This window comes from Mugil cephalus, chromosome 17 (assembly GCF_022458985.1).
Source record: "Mugil cephalus isolate CIBA_MC_2020 chromosome 17, CIBA_Mcephalus_1.1, whole genome shotgun sequence".
Taxonomy (NCBI): domain Eukaryota; kingdom Metazoa; phylum Chordata; class Actinopteri; order Mugiliformes; family Mugilidae; genus Mugil; species Mugil cephalus.
The window spans coordinates 2,883,105-2,906,515 of record NC_061786.1 but is presented as its reverse complement, the minus strand read 5'-3'; the positions used below and the strand labels follow the sequence as shown (position 1 = coordinate 2,906,515).

At 41.6% G+C, this 23,411-nt stretch overlaps 1 protein-coding gene across 5 annotated transcripts; it reads left to right on the top strand.

Annotated features, from left to right (window-relative positions):
* The first annotated feature begins 7,044 nt into the window (after nt 1–7,044).
* On the top strand, nt 7,045–23,373 carry rab3gap2 (RAB3 GTPase activating protein subunit 2 (non-catalytic)). 5 transcript variants are annotated; one of them, XM_047610479.1, is made up of 35 exons: nt 7,045–7,442; nt 10,562–10,650; nt 10,925–11,042; nt 11,135–11,216; nt 11,815–11,862; nt 11,948–12,023; nt 12,162–12,263; nt 12,459–12,558; nt 13,009–13,107; nt 13,251–13,399; nt 13,607–13,686; nt 14,075–14,167; nt 14,286–14,425; nt 15,171–15,366; nt 15,521–15,664; nt 16,618–16,700; nt 16,802–16,866; nt 16,943–17,033; nt 17,165–17,286; nt 17,413–17,623; nt 17,947–18,044; nt 18,337–18,445; nt 18,571–18,731; nt 18,871–19,045; nt 19,309–19,476; nt 19,663–19,769; nt 19,860–19,926; nt 20,108–20,178; nt 20,277–20,312; nt 20,439–20,513; nt 20,923–21,138; nt 21,715–21,804; nt 21,897–22,121; nt 22,279–22,443; nt 22,679–23,373. In XM_047610479.1, exons 1-35 carry the CDS (start codon nt 7,334–7,336, stop codon nt 22,829–22,831), a joined length of 4,113 nt encoding a protein of 1,370 aa, XP_047466435.1. In that variant the 5' UTR covers nt 7,045–7,333; the 3' UTR covers nt 22,832–23,373. The 5 variants fall into 5 exon arrangements, with proteins under 5 accessions (XP_047466435.1, XP_047466434.1, XP_047466433.1 ...); XM_047610478.1 differs by having other exon boundaries at nt 20,439–20,567; XM_047610477.1 differs by having other exon boundaries at nt 17,410–17,623.
* Nucleotides 23,374–23,411: the final 38 nt, after the last annotated feature.

The following is a 23,411-nucleotide window of genomic DNA, read 5'->3' as shown; positions in this document are numbered from 1 at the left end:
GGTTATTTTAACAATGTGCTTTTTAAACCACTTGTGTAATTCCCTCTCTGGCTCCATGAGCCAAGTTTGGTAATGTCATCTCAGGATAGATATGAGATCTTGGCCATGGTTCTTTAGATGGCAGCAGGTGCTTTCAATTAGGCTCAGATGATTCTTTCATAACTGTCTTCCTCATGACTTGACTGAAGAGATGGGTTGAGAGAACAAACTGCAAAAATAGAAGACACGTAGTGCCTTAAAATGGACATGTAGTCATTATAGGATGGAAACTGTAATACACAGCATTTCAGCTGTGTACAACAAACTTAACTCATGACACAATATGTATCATTGCTGTTCCTACAGATATTTTGTGTGTCATTATTACATAATGTTTCAGTAGGTTTGTCTCCACAAAACATGCTCAGAGCCTCCGGCAGTTCCCTTTTCTCATCAGATGAGCTGATTGAGCAGTAAACCGATTCTAGTCATACTCCCGTTTTAGTAACGCAGCTGTCCTACTTATAGACTAAATAAATAAAATAAATAAATAAAAACAAAATTCACATTGGAATGTTACTGCAGTGGATCCTTTATATCTGGAAATGATTGTTTTTCTTAGTTTGACATTTACCAACCAACAGGCTAAACTATTAAGCTATGTTTTGAAGAGTTTAAATTAAATATAACCTACATTTAAATATTTTATTCGGTGAAATTGTGTTAATATGCTTTCTCAGATCATTTTGCAAGCTGTGTTCACGACTTTGACTTGGCGTCAGCAAGTTCATGTGTAAAACTGGCTACGGTATATCAAGCGTGTCGCACTGTCACCTGACACTGTTATGTACACAAAATCCAAGGTCACGCTGTCAGAGGCCTGAACAACACTGCAGAGGTAGCAGGTGAGGCTGCAAAGCAAACCAAGCCGTAATAGTGAAACTCAAAATCAACGAGAGAGAGAGAATGCAAGCAGGGCGAATTCCCACACGTCATCTGAGTTTCTTTGAAAGGTCCCTCAGGCAATAATTATAAACCAAAGACTACTGATGGGAATTCAAGATGAATTTAAAAAGAACCAATAGAGCAGTGGTGTCGAAATTTCCTGCTCTGCTATAAAGACGTGAGATTAACATAACAGTCAATTATTGTTGGCACAGTGTAAAATTGAACACCGCTGCCTGGAGGGATACTCAGTAAAATAACCTTCCCAGGTTCCATCATGAGTGAGGAATTCGCTTCAGAGATGTGTCTACATTAACTTTTACAAAAAAGAAGAAAAAAAAAAACACACTGACATGTGACTTGTATTCCCTTGAGAACCTATCGTGTTTAGCTTCTCAGTTTGATTCCACGCTAAGCAGGTAAACACAACTCCACCATCAATGTTTCACCAGAATGGGTGGCGCTAGCAAACCTTCACCCTTCTAAATGTTAACTGACGATGATGATGGTCACTGAACCAAACTAAAGAGAGGGCTCCGAGTGAAAATGTGCTGAGTCTGGTGGAAACCAGAATGTCTCCTGTTACTGTGGGATTCCAGACACGACATAAATCAACCCTCTTCAGCGTCTTTGAGTTCCTCACTCCAAAGTGTGATCCAACACATAAAGACAAATGCTTTGAATAATGTCATTTAAAGATCCCAGAACTAAACCATTGTGTTAAGTGTTTTTAAATGTAATTTTAGTCCTTTTATTACAGTCATGGAGTATAAATAGAACTGTTAAATAGGAAAAGAAAGGCTTCATCCTTTACCTGATTCTGTTGTGTAACTGCAATTTGATTATATCAGGGACATCATTCACTTATTTTAATAGAATCACCACTTGCTTTGTATTTTTATGTGAAGTTGTCCAGTAACAACAGGCAGATGGAGTTTTTTCCTTACTGGGGAAGCAGTGTTAGATATGCACTCATCAGACATAACGTTATGACCACCTTCCTAGTATTGTGTAGGTCTTCATTGTGCCTCCAAAACAGTTGTGACTCATCAGAGAATGGACATGGACCTTCTGAGGATGTCCTGTGGTGTCTGGTAACAGGATGTTGGTAGTGGGGGTCTTTGGGTCCTGTGGGTTGAGGGGAGGGGCCTCTGTGGATCATCCTGAAGATACTTGATCAGTTTTCGATCTAGTGAACTAGGAGGTCAGGTCAACACCTTGTGCTGTCCTTCATGCTTTTTAAATTGTTCCTAACGCATTGTTCTGTGTGTGCCTGTGTCAGGCTGCGTCCTGCATCCAGATTAAATGTCGCTATTTGTGTGGTAATGTCAGTATAAGATAGCCAATCACTGTTTTCATGCTCTTGCGCAGGCAATTGAGGGCGGTATAATACGGAAGATTGGGGCTTTCAAAGAAAATCCTTATCAACCTGCAGTTTCCGGAACTGAAAAGTTATATCAAGTTATACTGCCCTACATGCCAAAAGTCATAATGGGCAGTAACTAGGTTATATGTAATTAAGTGATAGGTGTGGGGCCTATCTGCTTCAATATCACAGGGATTTCCTTTGCCACACATTTTTTTTTTTTTTTTTGTGAGGTGTTGTGGAGCTGTACGACCTGAGGGACAAATGACCTCCTCAATCTGTCAGTGGGGCAGGTAGACACAGCAATTTGTCACTGAAAGAGCTTCTCTGCCTGATTGTGGCGTCGTGTGGTGGACTTTGTTCAGGCACGTTGCTTCTGCCACCAGTGCCAGCGTATCCAGCCCTGGCCCTACCTCAGAGGCAGCCCTCCTTATCAGCGTATCAAGCAGCGAGGTGCCCTTCTTCTTGCTGCCTCCACTGGCCACAACGGTCTGATAAAACATTTCAAGCAGCTTCTGGCAGATGTTAAAAGACCAAAACTTCCTGAGGAAATAGAGGCACAGATGACCTTTCCTGTATACAGAGACTATGTAAGCCGACCGGTCCAGTTTGTAATATAGATATAGACCCAGGTACTTACAGGTCTGAATCATCTTCAGAGTATTAGGACTCATTGGGACATTGGGACTGTGTAAGAGTGTTTATTATTTAAATGGGAATGGCTTGGCAACAAATCAGCTCTTATCAAATTCTTATCAAAATATTGTTAATTATTATATCACACTTTAAACCAGTGGTTAGACCATGAAAACACAGAGCCCCATTAAATGAAATATCTACAACTACTTAATGTATTTTCATTCAGGATGCCACCTTTTAGTAGGATAAAACAGGTCAGAGCCTTCAATCACAACAACAGATTTAAAAGCTAAAAACTGAATAAAAAAAATTAAAATAAAATAAAAAAAATCTAAACAGGAAAAATACTGCTCTCTTGGTGGTAATATTGAATGAACTAAAAAAAATGCATCAGTCGCAATCCCTCCCTCTGTCGAAAGACAATATAAACCACAGAGAAATCATATGGTCAGCTGTTGTAAGAGCAACATCTTTTTAACTGCATATTATGTCGTTTATTGGTGTTTATTGAGGCCATAGTTAAGAGGAGGTACTTAACATGCAGTATGTGCCCAAGGACACAGTGCAAATGTGGCCAAGGGAGCATGTAAGGCTAATCTCATTGTCAAAAGCACCAGCATCAACTTATGAATATCCGTCTCGCCATCAAAATAACTGCATTCTGAAAGAAGATAAAATTGGTATTTGTTGTCAGGCTGGTTTCACTAACTCTGTGATGGGGCTCAAAGAGTCGATTGAGAAGCAATGCTGCCTGTTGTTCAGCTCAAAAAGGGAGTAACACTAGTAACACTTGTTTAGTGGCTGTTTATGCCTTCTTGCTCATTTTGCAATAAAAGAGGATCAGAGAGTCTTGTGTCTTCAATTTCACAGCACTTACACTTCTCACTTTTTACCACGGCGTCAGCATTAGTTGGGGGTTTTGTTCACTGAGATTAGATCAGAGTCAGACATCAAGAGACACTTCTCTTCAAAGAAAATATGCTTCCTTTTAGTTTGTGGACGTTTGTGGTATCATTATGGTATCATTTTGCTGAAAACATAATATATGAGGTAACACAGTTTCCATTTTTTTTTTTTTTATTGAGCTCCTGGAAACTTTGATTGCGGAGTTCTGAGAACAGAACAGCACAGATTTTATTTGTCAGAATAGGCATCTGAGTGACCTTTGCATCTATATTGCTGTCTTCTCTCCAGCTAATCATGAGATGATATCAAACTACATAACCCATAATAAAAATCAAACAGTCACATATTAAAGAATGTAGTTTCTATGTGATGCAATTTAGTAGGTCTAGCATAAGATTAGAGCTATCTTCAAAGAATGACTTATTGATTTAGTTTTCTGGTAAGCAGCGACTACTACTGCTACACTATTATTCTCAAGAATCCCAATAAGTTACATAACATATATATATATATATAGATATAGATATATGGTAAAACCAACAATGTTTACATATAGGAATGCAAAAGAAATGTGACCTACTCTTGATATTCAGTAGAAAACATAGTGGAAAATTAGCCCCTGGTGTGATGTACTACTGAAATTTTACACGGACATGTTGAATGGTTAGTGTAGCCAGCAACCATGAGCCAAAGCTAACACATTATTTTAAATATTTATGGGAGAATAGTCAAGAATACTTTTTTTATTAGTTCATATGATCCTAATTTGTCTTACCTTACCTTTAACCTTTTTCTCCTGTAAGTATAAAATATAAGACATTTCACCCCTAGTAACCCGCAAGGTTTTCAGACTGTGTGGGTGCTAGTGTCTGTTCTATTCATTTAGAGAGTGAGATTATACAAGGCCTGAGTTCAGAAACCAGCCATTGTAGCGGCCTCCTTCTTTCACACTGCACTACTTCCTCCAAAGTTTGTGTTTCCTAAATGTAGAGTGTACTTGTGAAGAGATTACGGCAAGGTGCCATTCAAGACTGTTGGCAAACACTTAAAGCCAGAACACACAGTAACCAAATCACATTTATGTAGTTTATCATTGTTTCTTATTTGCTACCTGCAGGATTTTGCTTTAATGTGGTTTATTTGAGTTACACAATGTGAGTCTGAAATGCATCACATGATGCTAGACATCTTTGTCTAAAACCCTGCAAAACAAAAATCAAGGTCTTATGACGGTGACTAACACTAAGTGCGTATGAATAAATCAATGCCATATCTCTTTGTGTATAAACAGCACGGCTATCCTGAGACAGAATGATGCCAGCTCAATTTCTTGTCAACAAAGGAAGAGGGGGAACCAGATGGAGACTTGTTTCTGTGGCCTGTAAAACAGCCTACACAACAACAGTTCAATAAGCAATGGTGCAGGACGGGGAAATGCGACGAGCCCAAGGACCTCTCTGACACCCAATTGTTTCCTGAGTTTCTGTGTCCAGCTTTCCGGACCGGAAACTTTTGGGCACCCCCCAGAGGTGAGCTTGTATGTGTGTGTTTATGCGTGCATCCACTATACTGTATGTTTAAATAAGTGTGTGTTTTGCATGTGAGAGCAGGGTGGGATTGTTAATGAAGACGCAAGAAGGACACTGGCAGATTGCCCATTTCTTTTTAAAGAACGTGTATGAAAGGATGGGAAAAAAAGACAAGGAGCAGCGTTCAACAATGCCACAAACAGCTGTTCATGTTGACCACAGGCCTTATGTTCCCAGGAAGGAAAGTAGTAACATTGACCTTTAACCTAACAAGAACCCACCAACAAGATACTCTGAGGAACTAGATGTTCTATAACCTGCTTTAAAAGAACTTAGTGTTTTGATATATAAAACACTGGCTTTGAAGATTTTACACCATGAAGTAAAAGTTTTGTAGTTTTGTAGTGGATTACAGTTTTGATCATGAACTGTTTAGTGTACCAATTCAACCACTAAGTAGGACAGCACAACAATCTCTCTTAAGTAGCCTATTTATACACCTCTTAGGGAATTTTGTTGTATAGTGTTATAATATATATTCTATTCTATTCTATTCTATAAATGTTTTTTTCTTTGTACAAATGACAGACCTTACAGTCATAGAATTAGCAAACATATCATCTTTTTCAAAGCAACCATGACTTAGAACACATAAAGCACATGCACAGAGTGTGGGACAAATAAAAAGCAAGACACGGATATACAGTGATAGGCAGTCTAAACACCGCTGGCCTACATAGTTTAATTAGTTGATGGAATCAGTTGCTCAGAAAAAAATTAGATTCCACTGCTTTGACCTACATTAACATCCGTGTTGTACAGATGGAATAGGCAAAATCCTGCTTATAATATCCTAATACATAAAAATGCTTATTTCTGTAGGTCATAACCATAGGAAAAAACAGAAACTAAAACTAAACTAAACTAAACAAAAACTCACTGTCTTTCCAATGCTCACAACACAATCAAAGGTCCCACTCACTCCCCCATGTGCCGGGCCCCTGGGAAGGTTTTGCAGCATCCGGAGCAGAACAACTAGGTTCTCTAACAGCTTCATCCCACAAGCTCTCATATGCCTGTGGGATGTCAAAATAACGCCCCCCAATGGACAGAAACTTACAATGTGCAATAAGTGTGCAGAATATTTTGTGTGTGTGTGTGTGTATGTATGTATATACTGTGCAAAAACGTGCACTGCTGGTGTATAGCCTAGCATTCAGCATACAAGTCTAAGTTTAGAGGATGATTACAAATTTGACTTTCCAGCACAGTCAGAGATTCTGTATAACAACCTAGTATATACAGTCAATGATGACAACACCTGCACAGACTTACAATAAACTAAAAATATACCATTATGTCCTGGTGTGACCACGGGAAAATAAAGAGGAACATCAGTGGAAAACCATATGTGAGAGCTGAGAGGATGGAGGGAAACCAGATCCATGTCCCTCTTCCGCCCTCTGGTGAAAAAGACATACCAACACATTTTATTTATTTATTTTTTCCAAATACCGATACTTGCATTTGTATGATCAATGCTGACTTTCTTTGCAAACTATCAAAATATCTCTGTCATTTTGTCACACTGCTGGAGTTAACGTTTTGGAAACAATCGACTATCGCGCTTTTATTTTGAAATGTTCGACGCAGCTCTAACCCGGAAGCAGACCAGTGTTATTATGCTAATGATGTGTCATCAACACATTAGGCTGCAAGGGTGGGAACTGCCAATTTCGATAAAACTCAGAGTACCAGACGGTTATTAATATACTTTTAGGTTGCCGTCAAAGACAAGCGATAAACGTCGTCTTTTTGAATAGGTTGTCATAAAGTTATCACGATAATAGGACGAGGAAACCGCCTCAAACTGCTAAGCTACGTAAGATTTTCCACAGCTGGACCGTTAGCAAGGAGGCTAACTGGCTAATTCCGTTTTGTTTTTTGGTCCTGACGGGACACGAGAGTGATGTCCTGCAGCTTATTGGAGTTTTGCAGGCTCCAAGAGCTCAAATCGGTCCGGGACTTCTTGTTCCAGAGCCAGAACACCGAGCCAGCCGAGGAGAAGAACCAAACAGGTAACGTTACCTGCATCCAGTGGCAGACGCTAGTAGATATGACGGTAAACTAAAGTCACAGCTGCCTCTGCAAATACCTGTTCTTAACAGCAAGTCAGTTACTAACAGACTAACGGAGCAATTCCTAACTAACCGCAGGACGATGTATAAATAAGGTTAGATGTCTTTGGGGTTGGAGGGATAGTCATTTATGTGCTTATCCACATCCATAAATGTTTGCTTTCAGATGAAGAGATTAAATGTGAAGTATACAAAGAGTTTTTGTGTAGTGTGTTATATTTGAGTGTGGTAAAGCCTACTTAACACGCATCCCAATAGAGCCGAAATAGCGTTTTTTGAGGCCTTTGCATTGTTAGAAATTCGATGGTAAACTACCATGGGAAACTACCATCAAATGTATTTGGCTTTATTGCTTTATTAGTGGTCTTTAACATAGAGTGCATGATAGATGGAGCTTCGCCTGCTCTGTAACATCAGCAGGATGCAGACTGTGGGGTGAGGAGGAGCATCTCCCTGCCCTTTTGTTATGAGTCATCTCACATGAGACACCTGAACACAACACTGCAGGATGCGCAACAAAAGAGGACAGACAGTTATCTTCTTCCTCCAACCTGGCAACTCAGCCCTCACCTTCAGCAGGCTGGTGGTGAACACCTTGAAAAGGACCGAGCTCAACACTGCCACAGGTCCTGCTAACATCTGTGGGCAGACTCTTAGACACTGTGCTGAACAGCCGGGAGATGTATTCCAGCAGCCGTTTCAGTGCTTTCTGAACACTGACACAGTGCCCCGGAAGTGGATGCATTCCACGATTATTCCCGTCCCAAGGGCCTTGAACGATTTTAGGTCTGTTGCTCTGACCTCGCTGGTGGTAAAAGCCATGGAATGGATTGTCAAGAGTTCTATCACAAAACCTCCTGATCATCTTATGGACCCACTGCATAGCGCCAAGGTGTTCATCTTGGACAACATACATAAGCATCTTGAGACGGCCAACACCATCGTAAGGTTCCTGTTTGCTGACTTCTCTTGGTACATTTAACACCATCCGACTGATATCCTCGCTGAGAAATGAATATTCTTCTTCAGTCCTGACCACCAGCTCGTCTTGTGGATTATGGATTTCTTTATCCACCGGTCTTGGAGAGTGTTGGTAAATAACATCATGTCAGACACCAGCTCTCCTCAGAGCTCTGTCTTATCTCCTCTGCTTTATATCCTTTACATCGATGACTGTAGGTTTATACAGCCGGCTATACCCCGCTCTCTGCCCCAACGCCACAGCACTATTTTGCAGGATTTTGTTACCTGGTGTGAGGACGCCCATCTCCTGCTTAATGCAAACAAAACAGAGGAAATGATCATAATGTTCTCTGCCAAACAGAGACAGTCATCACCACCATACAAGGGCAGCCGGTGGAGATTGTGGAAGAACACAGGTATCCAGGCACCATTTCCATAGCTCTCTGGGGTTCTCCCCCAATATCGGAGGAATTAGAAAACGTCAACAGAGGCAACATCCGCTCAATAAGCTGAGACTCTTTGAAGTGAGCACACGTATTATGACCTTTTATCACTCTTTTATTGTAATTTTATAGCTCATTTTCTCTTTTATCTGTTGGTTTTATTCTGTTAGCCTGCAAACCAGTCTTGGCTGCATAACATTACAGACTGTGCCAAAATCATCGGACATTAGAGTTCTTAGAATTTTTTTTGAACAGAACCAATCATAGGATCCTGCAAGACCCCTCACACATATTAGTGTTTGAGTGGCTTCCATTACCTGAAGGACTCAAAGGAGGAGGGACACTTTTGTCCCCACAGCAGTCCAGTTCCTGAACTCTAACCCCTCCTTGCTTCAGCATTGAATTATGCTCTGCCTCTCAAAAGGCAGTTGTAGTGGTCATTGTTAATGTAGACACTACTCATGGTCTTTTTGCACTTCTGTCTTGTTTGTCTGTTGTTTTATTTAGTGTGTTAGCGCCTATCATGTGTGTTTTGTTGCTCTCTGTGCCATTTTAAATTGCCCCTCGGGGGAAAAATAAAGTGCTTGAATTGAATTGGATTGAATTGAAATACAGGGCACTTATTGCACTCCAGCTCCACACTCAAAGAGCAAACAATCAAATTCACAATACGCATATGGTAATAGAGAAGAAAATCATACACACGTTTTTTGGGAAGGCCATAAACTACAACCATTTTGGGATAATGAGCATTCTGTATCTAAGGATATTTTTTCTGACTGTGCAATAACTGAAAAACTCCAAGGAATGCAAAGTGATGAGTCTAGGACATACCAATAATTGTATGTTGTTGACGATTACAGATGTTTAACAAGATATTATCAATTATGGGCAAGAAGGCAATAACAACATTTTCTGAGAAGGAAGCCATACGCTAAAAATGACTTGGACTATGCAGAATTTGACCTATGAATTGAGGCAGAGGAAATGTATTTGTTAAAAAATGGAAGAAATAGATCATTCATCACAGAGTGGAAGATTTTGTGCTTCATTTTTCATATTATTTCGCATCCGCAAAAATATCCACATTCATTCGATATTGACATGTGCAGATACAGAATGTGTGCGGTGACAGTGACTGTCCCACACACAGCAGCGAAGTGTCATTCATCATAAATGTTGGCCTGGATTGTGATGTTTGTGCTGTCACTTTGTCTTCCACCCACTCATAATTTTTATTTTTGGGTTATTTCCCTGTAGCAAAAGCTTCTTCAGCCGTTCCCCACTTGTCATCTCTGAATTCGTTTTTAAGGTTAGCTGGGGTGACATGTGCATTCCTGTGTTGCTATATTAGATTCATCATCTGGCTGTAGCTCTTCCATTTATCCAGTTCAGAATTTAAAACCCCTCTACAGTATAAGGAGTAAACCAGTCACTTTGATCTCTACTAGTAATCCTGATAATCTCTCCGGATGTGCCTGATCATATTAACAGTTAAGCTTGAATTTTCTCATCTACACTCGCTCACGCTGTAATATGATCTGCAGGAAACCAAGATTTAGGCAAAGAAAGCTTGACAGTTTCCCAATGACTGCAGACGTACCTCTGTCTACCTGCATTCCAAACCAAGCATTTTTCTTTTCTCATCAACAGATAATGAGCTGTCCTGGGACACCTCTGACTGGGAGTCGACATGGGATAATGGCGAAAATAAAGAAGAGGGATCCACTCCTGCCACAGCGGTCTGACTGTTTCTTTGTATTTTATTCTGTATTCTAATTTTTTTTTTTTAATAGATTTTTAAATTCACGTGTAATTTGTACTGGAAATACATGGTTAATAGAGGTACAGAACAATTTATATTTAGATGAATGTAGATGGATTTCTTTTTAAAAGAAAAATAGACAAAACCACAAATACATTTCTGCCTCATTTGATACTGGTTTCAGGTGTTATATGTCTGTTGATAACAGTATTTGCAGATCTAAAGCTCTCTCTTCCTTCTTTGCTCTGTAGGTGGAGGAGGAGACCACGGGGCAAAGTGGACCCTGGCTGCAGGATTGTGTTGTGTCTCTCTCACCCTGCTCCGACCTGCTAGTGGTGGCCCGTGAACAGAAAGCAGCCTTTCTCTCAGGTCAAATAATTGAACGCAGGCACGCACACATACGACTCAGAGTTTTGCATGTTTGTTAATGTTTATATATATATATGTATATTTTTTTACAGCCAAGTGGCGTACAGATGATGGTGGCAGAGATGAAATGACTCTAGCTGTGTCCTGGTCTGGAACCCTCAGTACTGAAGAAGGGTGAGATAAAACTCCAATTGAGATGAGATGAAAATGCTGAAATGTGTATAGAAGTATTGATGATGTGTTAACCGTGCACTAATGCCACCAGTAGACCTACATACATTTATTCAGAATGTTAAGGTTTTTGGAAGATAAGTTATTCTGTGTATCGAACATGTTGGTTCTGGGTGTGTTAGCGTCTACTTTCTCTTAACGTAATCGCAGACTCACTCCATTGTATTGAGATAAGGCATGATATTTTCAGGCCTTACCATCAGCTACGCTGCCCCTTGTTGTTATTGTCAGTGCAGATTGTACAGTATAGTCGTTGTGCTATTGCCCTGCCGCACGCTGATTTTGGCAGTGGGCTGAAGCCTTTCTAACATTTATGTGCGATGGACACTTAAGAGACTGAAATGTTTGCCTGGTGCTGTTTGTGTTGAAAGGAAATTGCACTACACTGGAGTGCAGCATAGGTATAGTATGGTAAGGGATGAATATGGACGTGACACATAGTCATATGAAGTTGACAGGAGTAGAGAAAAGTAAATATGAGATCATGTAAGAGTGAACTCACACACTCTACATTCTACTTTTTGTATATTCTTCTCTTTAGGGAGTGTGTGAGTAGCGCCATCTGTATCCCCTTGGCCAGTCAAAAGAGGTAAGATTTACCTTTACATGAAATAAAAGAGATGTGTGAGGAAGCACTAATAACACTGTATTTGTATTTTTCTGCGTGTACATAGGAGCTCCACCGGGCGGCCTGACTGGACATGTGTAGTAGTTGGTTTCACATCAGGCTATGTCCGCTTCTATACAGAGGTACCGGCATAATCCATTGTGTCTTACACTTCTTGAATGCCACGATTAGTCAGCAGAATTCAAACCATTCATTAAGGTCTATATATAAATAGAAATGACATGGCTGTATTTGATGTCAAATCGATTGTGTCTTTTCAGAGCGGTGTTCTGCTCCTGGCTCAGCTGCTGCATGAGGACCCTGTGTTGAGGCTCAAGTGTCGCACTTATGAGATCCCTCGTCATCCTGGTGTCACTGAGCAGGTAATGTGCATCTCAGAGTTACAGTTTTACATTTTGGAGATTTGACTATCAATTATAGACTGTGATCAATCTTCAAACTAGTGTTAATTAAACATTGAATTTGGATTTCCTAAAATGCAAAAATGGGAAAAACATAGTACATAGTCTTCAGTTTTCTTCAGCATATGTATGAATATTGAATTTCTTCTACTGCAGCATGAGGAGCTGAGTATCCTCTACCCTGCTGCTCTGGTCACTATCGATGGCTTCAGTCTCTTTCAATCTTTGCGAGCCTGCAGGAACCAGGTGGCAAGAGGTAATGCTACATATTCCATCTGTGTGTATTTGTGTGTCTGCATGCACCAGAATGGATGTATCTCATGTGTTTTCTTTAGAAGAGCATTTCTGTAACATGTTCTTGTAGGAACGGTTACAGTATTGTTGCAGTGTGTTAACCGCAGATGTGTTTTCCACTTGCTGACTGTGTGGATAGTGTTCGCCACAAAGCGTTCAGGTACTAAGAAGCGTCAGTTATATATAGCCTTTAGAGGTTCGCAGCCAAGCTTCATCAGCATTTGAGCATCTAGTAATGCTCGGTGTGTTTGTGTGCTCTTACTGTAACTAATAAGCTTCGTGGCCTAAGGCAGTCTAGGCAAGGCGCAATGGTTTTAAGTGGAGCTACATGCAAACAAAAGGCAACCAACACATTAATGCGCCTCCTGATCGGATTCTTTGTTAAAGCTTCCTCGCTGCTCTTTCCACACAGCTGCAGCAGCTGGTAGTGATGCGATACCGCCTCCTCCTCTGGCCTATAAGAAGTGGGGTCTGCAGGACATGGACACAATTGTGGACCACAGCAGTGTTGGTAAGGGAATGTTTCACAAATTACACATGATCAACATTTTGACTTTTCACTACATTACACCCTTTTTTATTATGTATGCACGGAAGAAAAGGCAAATGCTAGAAGGGATTCTGTCATTTCATTTGAATCTCTCCTGCTCTTAGGTGTTATGACGCTGTGTGTGTTTGACCAAATGAAGAATGCATCTATCCTCGGGGGGTTCAATGCTTCAGTCAAAGGAAGCCCCCCGGCCATGAGCCAGTATGTCACTGTAGGAGCTGGGCCTTACACTGGCTTTTACTATGCTGTTGAGGTGAGTGTAAGGGAGATGAAGGACATGTCTTTATTCCCAGTTTGAACTATGTTTAAGGCAGCACGTCTGTACATTTACAGTACGTTAATCATTAAGCGTTATGCACCTACACAAATGATTGACAAAGTACAGTTGAAGACTCAAGTTTGCAAAACAACTTTTTTAACTGCAATTTCCACTTTTCATTGTGTCTCTGTCTTTCTTTAGGGAAGTTCCCAGCCTCTTCTGTCTCACGTGGCTCTGGCTGTGGCCAGTAAGCTGACTTCAGCTCTCTTCAGTGCAGCCAGGTGTGTGTGTCTTAAGTACACCTTGTGTATAAATCACAATAATAAATTACATTAAGTTAAGGCCAAAAGTAAATAGAGAAACTAAGTAATAATAGGCCTGGAATGAATAGTCAATAAAAGTCATTGCCCAATTCGTTTAGCACATTGTTTAAGACAGATGGGGTTGTCCAGTCTATGTTCCTACATGCACATAATAATTTTGGTCCGGCCCACACACTCGAAGAATGCTCTGTTGACCATCCTCTGCTGCTGGGACGGCACAAAGCAGATCAATCCGTAATCTAAATTGCTCTGTTTTCTCATTATCCTCAACTCTGTGTCTTCACTACCTTATGTTTTTTTTTGCGTTTCTCAGTTTTTTCATTGTCTTTGATTGCTTTTCTCTCAGCGGGTGGTTAGGATGGAACAAGAACAAGACTGAAGAGGAGGCTGTACAGAAACAGAAGCCCAAGGTGGAGCCTGCCACCCCCTTGGGGATCAGGTACCAGTCACGATATCACAGTACACATGCAGCAGCAGTGTTATGCCCTGTTGACACTGGCAACCTGAAGTTTGGACATGTCCTTCCCTTGTCTTTAAACACGACCTGTGTGTTCTAGATTTGGTCTCCCAGACTCTCGGCGCCATGGCGAGTCTATCTGTCTGTCCCCATGCAACACCCTGGCCGGAGTGACGGATGACTTTGGTCGCGTCACGTTGCTCGACTTGGCCCGAGGTATTGCCATCCGTATGTGGAAAGGTAAGGTGAAAGGTCAAAAAGAAGAGCAAGGAGAAAACACTGTATGTTTTGTGAAGAAATGTTTTTTTTATAATCACATAGCACAAATGAAGGTAAAGCTTTCCGTCTTCTGTTCATCATTCCATCTTGTGTCCCCGTCTCTTGCCTTTATTCCTTCTTGAATATTGGTTGTGATACCAAGTCATGCAATTAGCCTAATTGTTGTTCAGTAAATACACTGCTCATAAAGTAACACTTTTTAGTCAGAGCGTCAAGTCAGTTAAACTTCTAGGATATTGATCTGGTCAGTTGTGTAGCAGCAGGGTTTTAATCACCCAAAACAGAAATGCTTTTACAGATGGAGGCCATTGGCATTTTTTCTCTCCACATCTTTTCTGACTGTGTTTTTACTAGTAGCATGGTAGCATGAGGCAGTACCGCTCTCCTCCAGGAGGGCACATCAATACATGCCATTGCCAGAAGGTTTTATGTGTCTCCCAGCACAGTCACAAAAGCCTGAAGGAGATTTCAGGAGACAGGCAGTTACTGTAGGAGAGCTGGACAGGACCTTAGACGGTCCTCAACCCATCAGCCCATCAGATTTTTATTATCCTTGTCATAAATCTCAGTATATTTCAGCATCCAGCATGACTTTTTTCCCATTTAGATTTGTTATGTTTTCATAGTGTTCCTTTAATTTTTTGAGCAGTGCTTATGTACATATACTATTAATGTTCAATGTGTCAATAATTTTGCTCTCATTCAGGTTACAGAGACGCCCAGCTTGGTTGGCTGCAGATTCCAGAGGAGCGTGGTGGTCGAGAGTCCTCTCCCTCGTCTTCTCTCCCCAGACGTCACGCTCTCTTCCTTGTCATCTACGCTCCCCGGAGGGGAATCCTGGAGGTGTGGGCGATGCAGCAAGGGCCTCGAGTCGGTGCTTTCACCGTGGGAAAACACTGCAGGTGTGCACAGTGCAATGGTTTCCTACTTTGTTTGACTACACAAGCACAAATTGTCTTATAGTCGATCACATAAAAACTGGGGAATAAATAACAACCGTGAACAATGAAACAAATGTAACATGCTGAATCATTTGGTGTGTGCGTGCTCTTCCAGGTTACTATATGCTGGCTACCGGCTGATGGGTGTAAACAGTGTGACTAGTCAGGGCTGGCAGCTCCATACCCAGCAGGTGTGTCTACTGGATCCCACCACAGGAGCACTGAGGACAGTGAACATACCCTTCCACTTGGCCCTCAGGTTGGTGCAGACAAACAGAAAAGAGACTAAATCTGCTGCAAAACATGTGGTATTTTGTTACAAATGCCTCTAACTCTTGAGGGGGGATTTTTCCTTGAGCGTTGCTTACAGGTGTTGGTGGCTTTCCATTTTGAGACTCAGATTACTCACAAAGTGACACTTGGGTACCTCAGCTAGACACATATGTATTCACGTCTAGAGAATACTTAATATTGTTTGTCTATTGTTTATTGCACCACCTGCAAAAGTTAGGCTCAGCTACATCCATGCATGACTAGGCATGTAGAAGATGGATGTCCACACTTAGGAATTCTAGTGCAGCGACAGTTGCCACAACTGTCACGTTGTTTTGGTTACTTACCTCATCTTAACCTACACCTGCCCCAAGAATGACATTAAAAATTATGGCCAAGCTTAAGAAACTAAAATGAAATAAACAAGAACATTTATTGAACCCTGCAATAAATAAATATCTGTCACAAAGCATGACGTCAGATGTGGTGTCATCACCACATCCTTCATCCAGCACACAACCTGAACCCTTCCTGAAACAAAATCTCTCAATGAATTGGGTCTCCATATAAATCCAGAGCACTGGTGCAGTCTCTCATTACTTTTTCCTGCCTTCTGATGTTGAAGTCTGTATATTAGACCTTGATACATTCTGTCAGTGTTTTTATTTTCACCATGGAAACTAGTCAAGACTGCACATCTGCCTCTGAGAAGCAATAGAGCTTTATTAAGATCATGATAATCAATGCTAATGGCATAATAACAGTTTTTAATGTCACGTCAGCATGCTTCATATTATTATCTTGCTTAAAAAGTGAAAATTATGTTCTAACTTTGAAAATTTTAAGTTGTGATGTCTCGTGTTATCATACTGCATGACACAACATGAAACTACTAGAAACTCACTGCAGCAGCATCTTTCTGGGTCTTCTCTGTTTCAGCGACAAGAAGAGTGAGCGAGCCAAAGACATGCACCTGGTAAAGAGACTGACTGCTCTACTCAGAAGCAGTGAAGTGGAGCCTGGTAAGGGACACAAGAGTGGGAGCTCACTTAATATGTTAGGATATGTGTAGAAAATCAGCGGGATATAAATCTATGTGTTTTGCATTTGTTTATTGTCTCAGATGTTTTGGAGACTGAAGCCAGAAGTATCCTGCTGGATATCAAACACCCTGCCATAAAGAAGCAGGTATGATCAAAGATTAGAATAAATTCCCCATCACAGTAGTCAAAATTCTAACTCCAGTCTCTGCATTTCCTTTTAGGCTTTGGAGTCTCTTCTTTCAAACAAGAATGCTCCGGTCTCTTGTCTTACCAACATCACACGTGCCTTAAATGACACTCTGAAGCAACAAGGTAAAGTACAAATGCTTTTTTTAAAGATGTATAATTTAAATGAAATGGTCAGGTTTTCATTGCCAAAGATTAGTTTAATGCTAAATGCTTGAAGTATTATATCCGAAGTGTTTTTTTTTTCTGCACTACAGCCCCAGAGGAAGTGGATGCCACATTACTCCAGCTCTGCTCTTCACAGCTGAAACTGCTTCAGCTCTTCACAGACATCCAGCAGCTGCACTCTGCTGCAGACTTTGAGGCCTGCTCTGAAAATGTGAGAGGATACAGGCACACAGACACACACATGAAGAGATGCTCTTTGTGGTTGATCATCTAAAACCTCATCGTTACTCCTCAGAGCTCTACCACATTTATTTTACATGTTTTCTCCACCCAGCAGGACTCCCTTGAAGGCATCGAGGATGAACTGTCTCGTGTTGGACCCACCTTACAACGCTATGCCCAGCTCTCCTCAAGACCCAGTGTTTCATTTGCCCAGGACTCCCCCGACTTACCCCTGCCTGCCCAAGGGTTCCTGTCTCAGATCGAGTGCACAGAAGATGGGGAGTTGAAGGTTGTCTGCAGGTCTGAAACAGAATGGAACCAGCTAGGTATGGCCGGTTAAATTTACCCAGTGTCTCAAAACATACAAACGTCAATTATTGGCATCATATGTAGCATTTTGTAAATGTCAGCATGTTCTGTCAAATCATTTTTTATTTAAGTGTGACCATTCAGTGTTGGATGTTCATACAGAGAAATGGTAATGCTGTGAAAAGTTTGAGACTTAGCTACACAAGCCACAAAATATTTGGTCTTTTTCTTCTGGTGTCATGTTAGTGTGAGGTTGCACCACCAAACCAAAACTCACAGACATATAGTGAGAATATTACGCACATCCAGACTGAGGACTGCTCTTGTGTGTCTTTTGCAGGAAACTTCATGTTCTGGGGCTGTCTGTGTGGAAAAAGCCCCCTCCATAAAGTCTGTGATGCATTACAACAGGCTGGCATCAGTCCACAGCAGCTATTGGTGAGATAAAGGAAAAAATACTCATTGGGTTCAGAAGGGACCAGAATGAGCTTTTCTGCTTGAAGTGTTCTGGTTTCTGGTTTGTGTCTAGAAAATAAATGAGACTGCTAAAGTGTGATCCTTGTGGCACTGGATTCAGGTGGCTACGCTGCTCACTATTTGGTTAGGAAAATTAGTTTTCCGTCCCATATGAATGTTAGACAATATGTAAATGAGTTGATACATATGACTGATAAAGAACAAGTATTATTTCTCACTATTAATTAATGTTTCCGTTTCTCTTTCTGTCAAGTCTTTGTTGCTCAGCGTGTGGTTACAAAGAGAAAGGGATGTACTACAGAAACCGGCAGAAATGGTTAAAAATCTCCACACACTACTTGTTGCTCTTAGCAACATGAAAGGTATGCATTCTTGTTTGGTGTCTGCTGTCCCATTTGCATCTGTCATCTTTGGTTTTGGTTACAGTGAAGATCAATGGAAAAAGTAGGATAAGACAAGCGACAACACTTTTTCTTCCTCTCATCAGGTGCAGTTGAAGAGTCATGGGACACACAGTCTATCTCCCCCTGGTGGCAGCAAGTACGCAGTACATGTATCCAGTCCCACAACGCTGCAGGTGCTCTACTGGCTGCCTTCGTAGCTCACCGTGCTGCTAAAGCTTGTATCACAAGCCGGGCCGACAGCAAGGTAGACAAGTTTCACTTTATTGGGCAACAATAGGGAAGCATCCTCTTTAATGTTAACAGGCTTAATGGCAATTTCCTGGTACTATAAAGTTTATTCATTTAAGTCACACTTACCTCCTTGGTCTTTTTCTGTGTGACAGTTGCAGTCAGAGTGGGAGACGGTGTCGCTGGAACTGGAGCAGTGGGTTGTGTGTGTTCGCCAGCTGGAGGATGTGTTGGTGCTGCAGACACTCCTGTTGGTGCCTCCTCCTCAGGGAGCAGCAGGGGGCGCTACAGCTCAGTGCTCCATCAAGACCCTGCTGGAGGGAGGCACAGGTAGGCCGGATTTAAGAATAGACTCTGGGAGTATTAAAACTATCTAATCTTATTTTTCTCTCTGCCTCTGTTTTGTTGCTTTTTTCTTTCTTTTTTTTTTTATTCAGTGTATTTGTAAATCTTCACTGCCTTGTTCTCTTTCTATTCTTAACTACTTTCTCTTCTCACTCAAGTCATCCATCAGGCTTTGCCCACTTCCTTAGCATGGTTATGGTCACTTAAACCACATTAACTTCCATTTTTCTGTGTTTCCATCTGTTAAGGTGGTATTGCCGACAGTGTCTCCAAGTGGGTGTTCAGGCAAAACTTGTCCCCAGAGCGACTGAAGGAAATTCTCCAAAGGACAGAAAATAAAGATGCAGAGGACAAAGAGGAGGGAGAAAAGAGGGAGGAGAAGCAGAAAACCCACGAGGACACAGACAGGACAGCAGGTGGGGTCTAGGAGATATCAGACATTAATGCAATGTTGGCATATTCATACATTTATTTTGAATAATATATCGATTGTCACATAAAGGAGATACACATTTAATAAAATAACATGCCTTGATGTGTATAGGATTCAGGGTTATTACTGCAAAATTATTTCATGGAATTTTCTGCCCTGTGTTCCCCAGAACTGTTGGTGGCAGTGTGTCAGCGGTTCCCACACTCCCTTTCACCTGACTTTCTCTTCGCACACTGCTGCTGGGAATATGTGGTGCAGTGGAACAAAGACCCGGAGGTTCATATACACATAGACATGCACATAAGAACATGCACAAAAAGAAAAACCTGAATCTAAATCTGAAGTTACTCCTGCTTCTCTTCATAGGAGGGTCAATATTTGTGCTTGGCTGTGGAACATTTGAAGCTGGTCTCCAGTCCTCATATTCAGCTGGGTAAGAGGACATGCTTGCATATGTTTTTATGTGTTTGTGTCTGTCTATAATGTAAAGGAAGCATTGTCATTTTCTTTAGGCGTGCATGAAAAAAGAACTTGGAGAAAAAGCACTATACTACCAATAGTGCTGCCAGTGTTTTATATATTACCTTGTAAATGTATTTATTCAACTCTCGTAGGTATTTCTACAATGATGTGGAGTACGTTCATTGTCAAGCGTTTCTCAGCAGCGGCTTTCCTCATGGAGAAGGTAAAGCCTGGAGTATTACAGCAGGACTGTGCATCTGTTTTCCAGGGGTTTGTTGAGTCTGAGGCTTTAGTCTAAATACCTGCCCTTTATTTTCCCAGGTGGGGAAAGCACCCAAAGATCGTTTATGTCGACGGGTAAGAATGTGCTGAAGTACAAATTTTTAGATGAATTAACAATTAATAGGTTTATGTTATATTCTATTTAAGTATTTCCATGAACGCATTGAGCTGCATGTAACAAAAACACGTCTTCACGCACAGGACGTTGGGATGGGAGATAAAGCCATGACGTCTTTCCTGGGAGGCTGCGTCCAGCTCCTGCAGATCCTCATGGAGGTGACCGAAGCATTGGTTAAGAATCACTGCCCTTTGTCTTTTTTAAATTCCTATGTAAGTAAATAGTGCAGAATAAAGCATGGAGAATGACCACTGCCTCGCATAAATCCAGCACAAAGCATGGACGATGAAACACAGCAGACAAAAAAAGGGAAGCAGCGTTGGATAAATTGAAAATGGATTTTGGCTTTTTGTGGCAAATGCATGTGAGAAGCAGTTTTAAAGTAAAGGGTTGATATGTGTTTAAACGAGCTGGTAGTATTACAACTATTGCTACTAGTATATTTCAATTTAAAAACAAATCGTTAGCTAAAAGTGTTACTAACATTACTAAACACCTGCATGCGCTGTGCCTTTGAAACACTCATTCCTGTCTGCTCACTGTGTCTGCGGTTTCTTTTCGGCGCAGGCGGACTCTGCAGTAGAGGAGGTTCCTGCTCCCGAGCTGTCTGTGGAGGAGGCGTGGTGTGGAGCAGAGGGCCCTGCGTCTATAGCTGAGCTCGCCCTGGAGCAAAAAGGCGTCCACTACCCCCTGGTCCAACACCACTGCCTGTTAGCCTCTCTCCTTCACGCTGCCATGACCTTCAGTCTCAGGATCAAACCACTCAGCCTGTTCGACAGCAAGGTGAGAAGACGGACGCATAAACAGGCACACGCACGAATACAAATGTTAGCTGTGGCTGGACACCTTAAATCCCTGAAATACTGCAGTTTACTATTTAAAAACCATCATCTCTGATGAATACTGGGGGTCTTATCTGAACCCCTGGATTATATCATTTCAAAGGAAAGTCACTACTGCATTTTAATGTTTTTTTGTGGTAGTACTAGGTTTAATACTAGGTTTAATTAGAGCAGAGCCAGATGAAGTAAAGACAAGATTGAAGTGACATTGAATTGATAATTGATTGTAAGGTTGCACACACCTACAAACACTAGTTGTCAGAGGTAATACTTCTCCTGATATATAACACTGATCATCATCAGAGATCAAACATCTGCCAATGAAGGCTCGTAGTTTGAAATATTACAGGGAGTGTAATGTTTGTACTCACAGCATAATGCTGTACTTTTAAGGGCTTGCCTCTAGTTTAAAAGGTATTTTACCCTGTCAAGTAAATAAAAGCCTTGGTCTCTATTTGAGGAACTACTCTACAGTATATGTTTTTTTATTTAGTGTTCCAAATATTTTATTTTGTAGGGTAAGAATGCTTTCTTCAGAGATCTGACAACCATTCAGCTGATGCCCAGTGGAGACATGGACCCAGGCTTGGTCTCACTTCGACAAGAGGTGAGACTGAAAGAATGCTGAAGATGAGAAGAGAAGTATGCTCAGTATGTGACACCTCATCTCTCTCTCTCTCTCTCCCCACTCTGTCTCAGTTCCTCCTACGGGTGCTGACTGGCTGGGTGCAGGCCATAGATGACCTTTCCAGCTCAGCGTCAACTACTGGGTCCACTCCCCTGCCTTCCAGTGGACCCAGGGCTGACTGGTGGCCCTCGCTGTGTCTGGACCTGGGCTCCCTGCTGCAGGTCAACCCAGACATCCTGCGGCGACACCTTGTCTGTGAGCTGTACAACCAAGGCCTGGACCCCCGTGCAGAAGAGGTATAGGAAATGACAGGGTTCACTTTAGACTCACAAATAGTATTTCCTTGTAGAATATGGCACCACATGGTGAAAACCCCTTCAGTTTGATCTGTCTCAATCACACAGAACATTCATTGCTGATCACATGCATCCGCTTTGTCATCTTACTCCTTAGGTGATGTTAGAAGTGGAAGATAAGGATGTGCTTGGCTCTCAGCTCTTGGTCCTGACCGGTCAGAGGCTGAGTTACTCACTTCTTCACAGCCAGAGCCAGACACAAGCTGCCATGGAGCTGCTGGCGCGCCTGCCTCCAACACTCTGCACATGGCTGAAAGCTATGGTGAGAAAACCTGCAGTCCACTGACTTCTAATGTAATACACTTCAGCTAGAACAACTGATGAGTGTTCTCATCAGTCTTTTCCCGCTCTAAATTATAGTGTCTTTTACATGAATTATTTTAAGAAAAAAAAACTGAGAAGAAGAAGATATAGGGTGTTAATTTTAGGAATTGTACAGGACAACAACTTTAACTGACTTGGTTAATTTGGAATATGGTTTACGTTGTGTGCTGCAGGACCCCGGTGAGCTACGGTGTCCTCTGGTCCCTTTGTCCCAAACCAGCCGGCTGGTCGGCCGTCTGATTGAAATCCTGCCAGAAAACCACGCACAATACAGTCTGGCCCTGCACCTCCTGGAGGCCGTCGAGGTCCTCACCACTGAGGACTGATGCAGGTTTCACGGACACTGCAGAAAGACGCCTCCCCCAGCATATGCAGCATATGTGACAGAGAAGCAGTTCCTTTCAACATCATCACAGAGCTTATGTTTTTCCACTCATGCAATGTTGATTAATTCGTCCTCACACTTTAATTGTAGGCAGCAGTGTAAAATAGAGTGGATATAACGGGCTTTTAATCTTTTTTAATCCATTATATTTTTGTGCATGTAACATATATTGAGTATTTGTGTTATTGAAGAGAATTATCAGGGTTTGTTGATGAGGTGTCATCAAGGAATGGATTGTGTCTCTTCACCCTCATTTTCATTCAGTTTGACTTTAAAATGTCCTGTGTGCCATATCAGAATTCTGTTCCCCCTGTTCCTGCAGACGAGAGATGTACCATAAAGAAATATGGACCTTATTTTTTATTTATATATGCAGATAGTACTGTACTAGCTGTGCCTGTACGCCTGCTATTCTGTAACACTACGTCCAGCTTCTCCCACTGGGCGCCACTGCAGAATAAAGAGGTTTCTCAAAAGCTTCAATGTTGCGTTGCTTGGCTGCTTCTTCCATTCTGCTGACA

What these genes read in the sequence shown, in the direction of transcription:
- rab3gap2 (XM_047610475.1), top strand. Translation starts at nt 7,334, where the DNA reads ATGTCCTGCAGCTTATTGGAGTTTTGCAGGCTCCAAGAGCTCAAATCG. An exon ending in ACCCTCAGTACTGAAGAAGG is followed by an intron (nt 11,217 to 11,814) that starts GTGAGATAAAAC and finishes TCTTCTCTTTAG; the next exon opens with GGAGTGTGTGAGTAGCGCCA. An exon ending in CGGCTTTCCTCATGGAGAAG is followed by an intron (nt 20,179 to 20,276) that starts GTAAAGCCTGGA and finishes TTATTTTCCCAG; the next exon opens with GTGGGGAAAGCACCCAAAGA.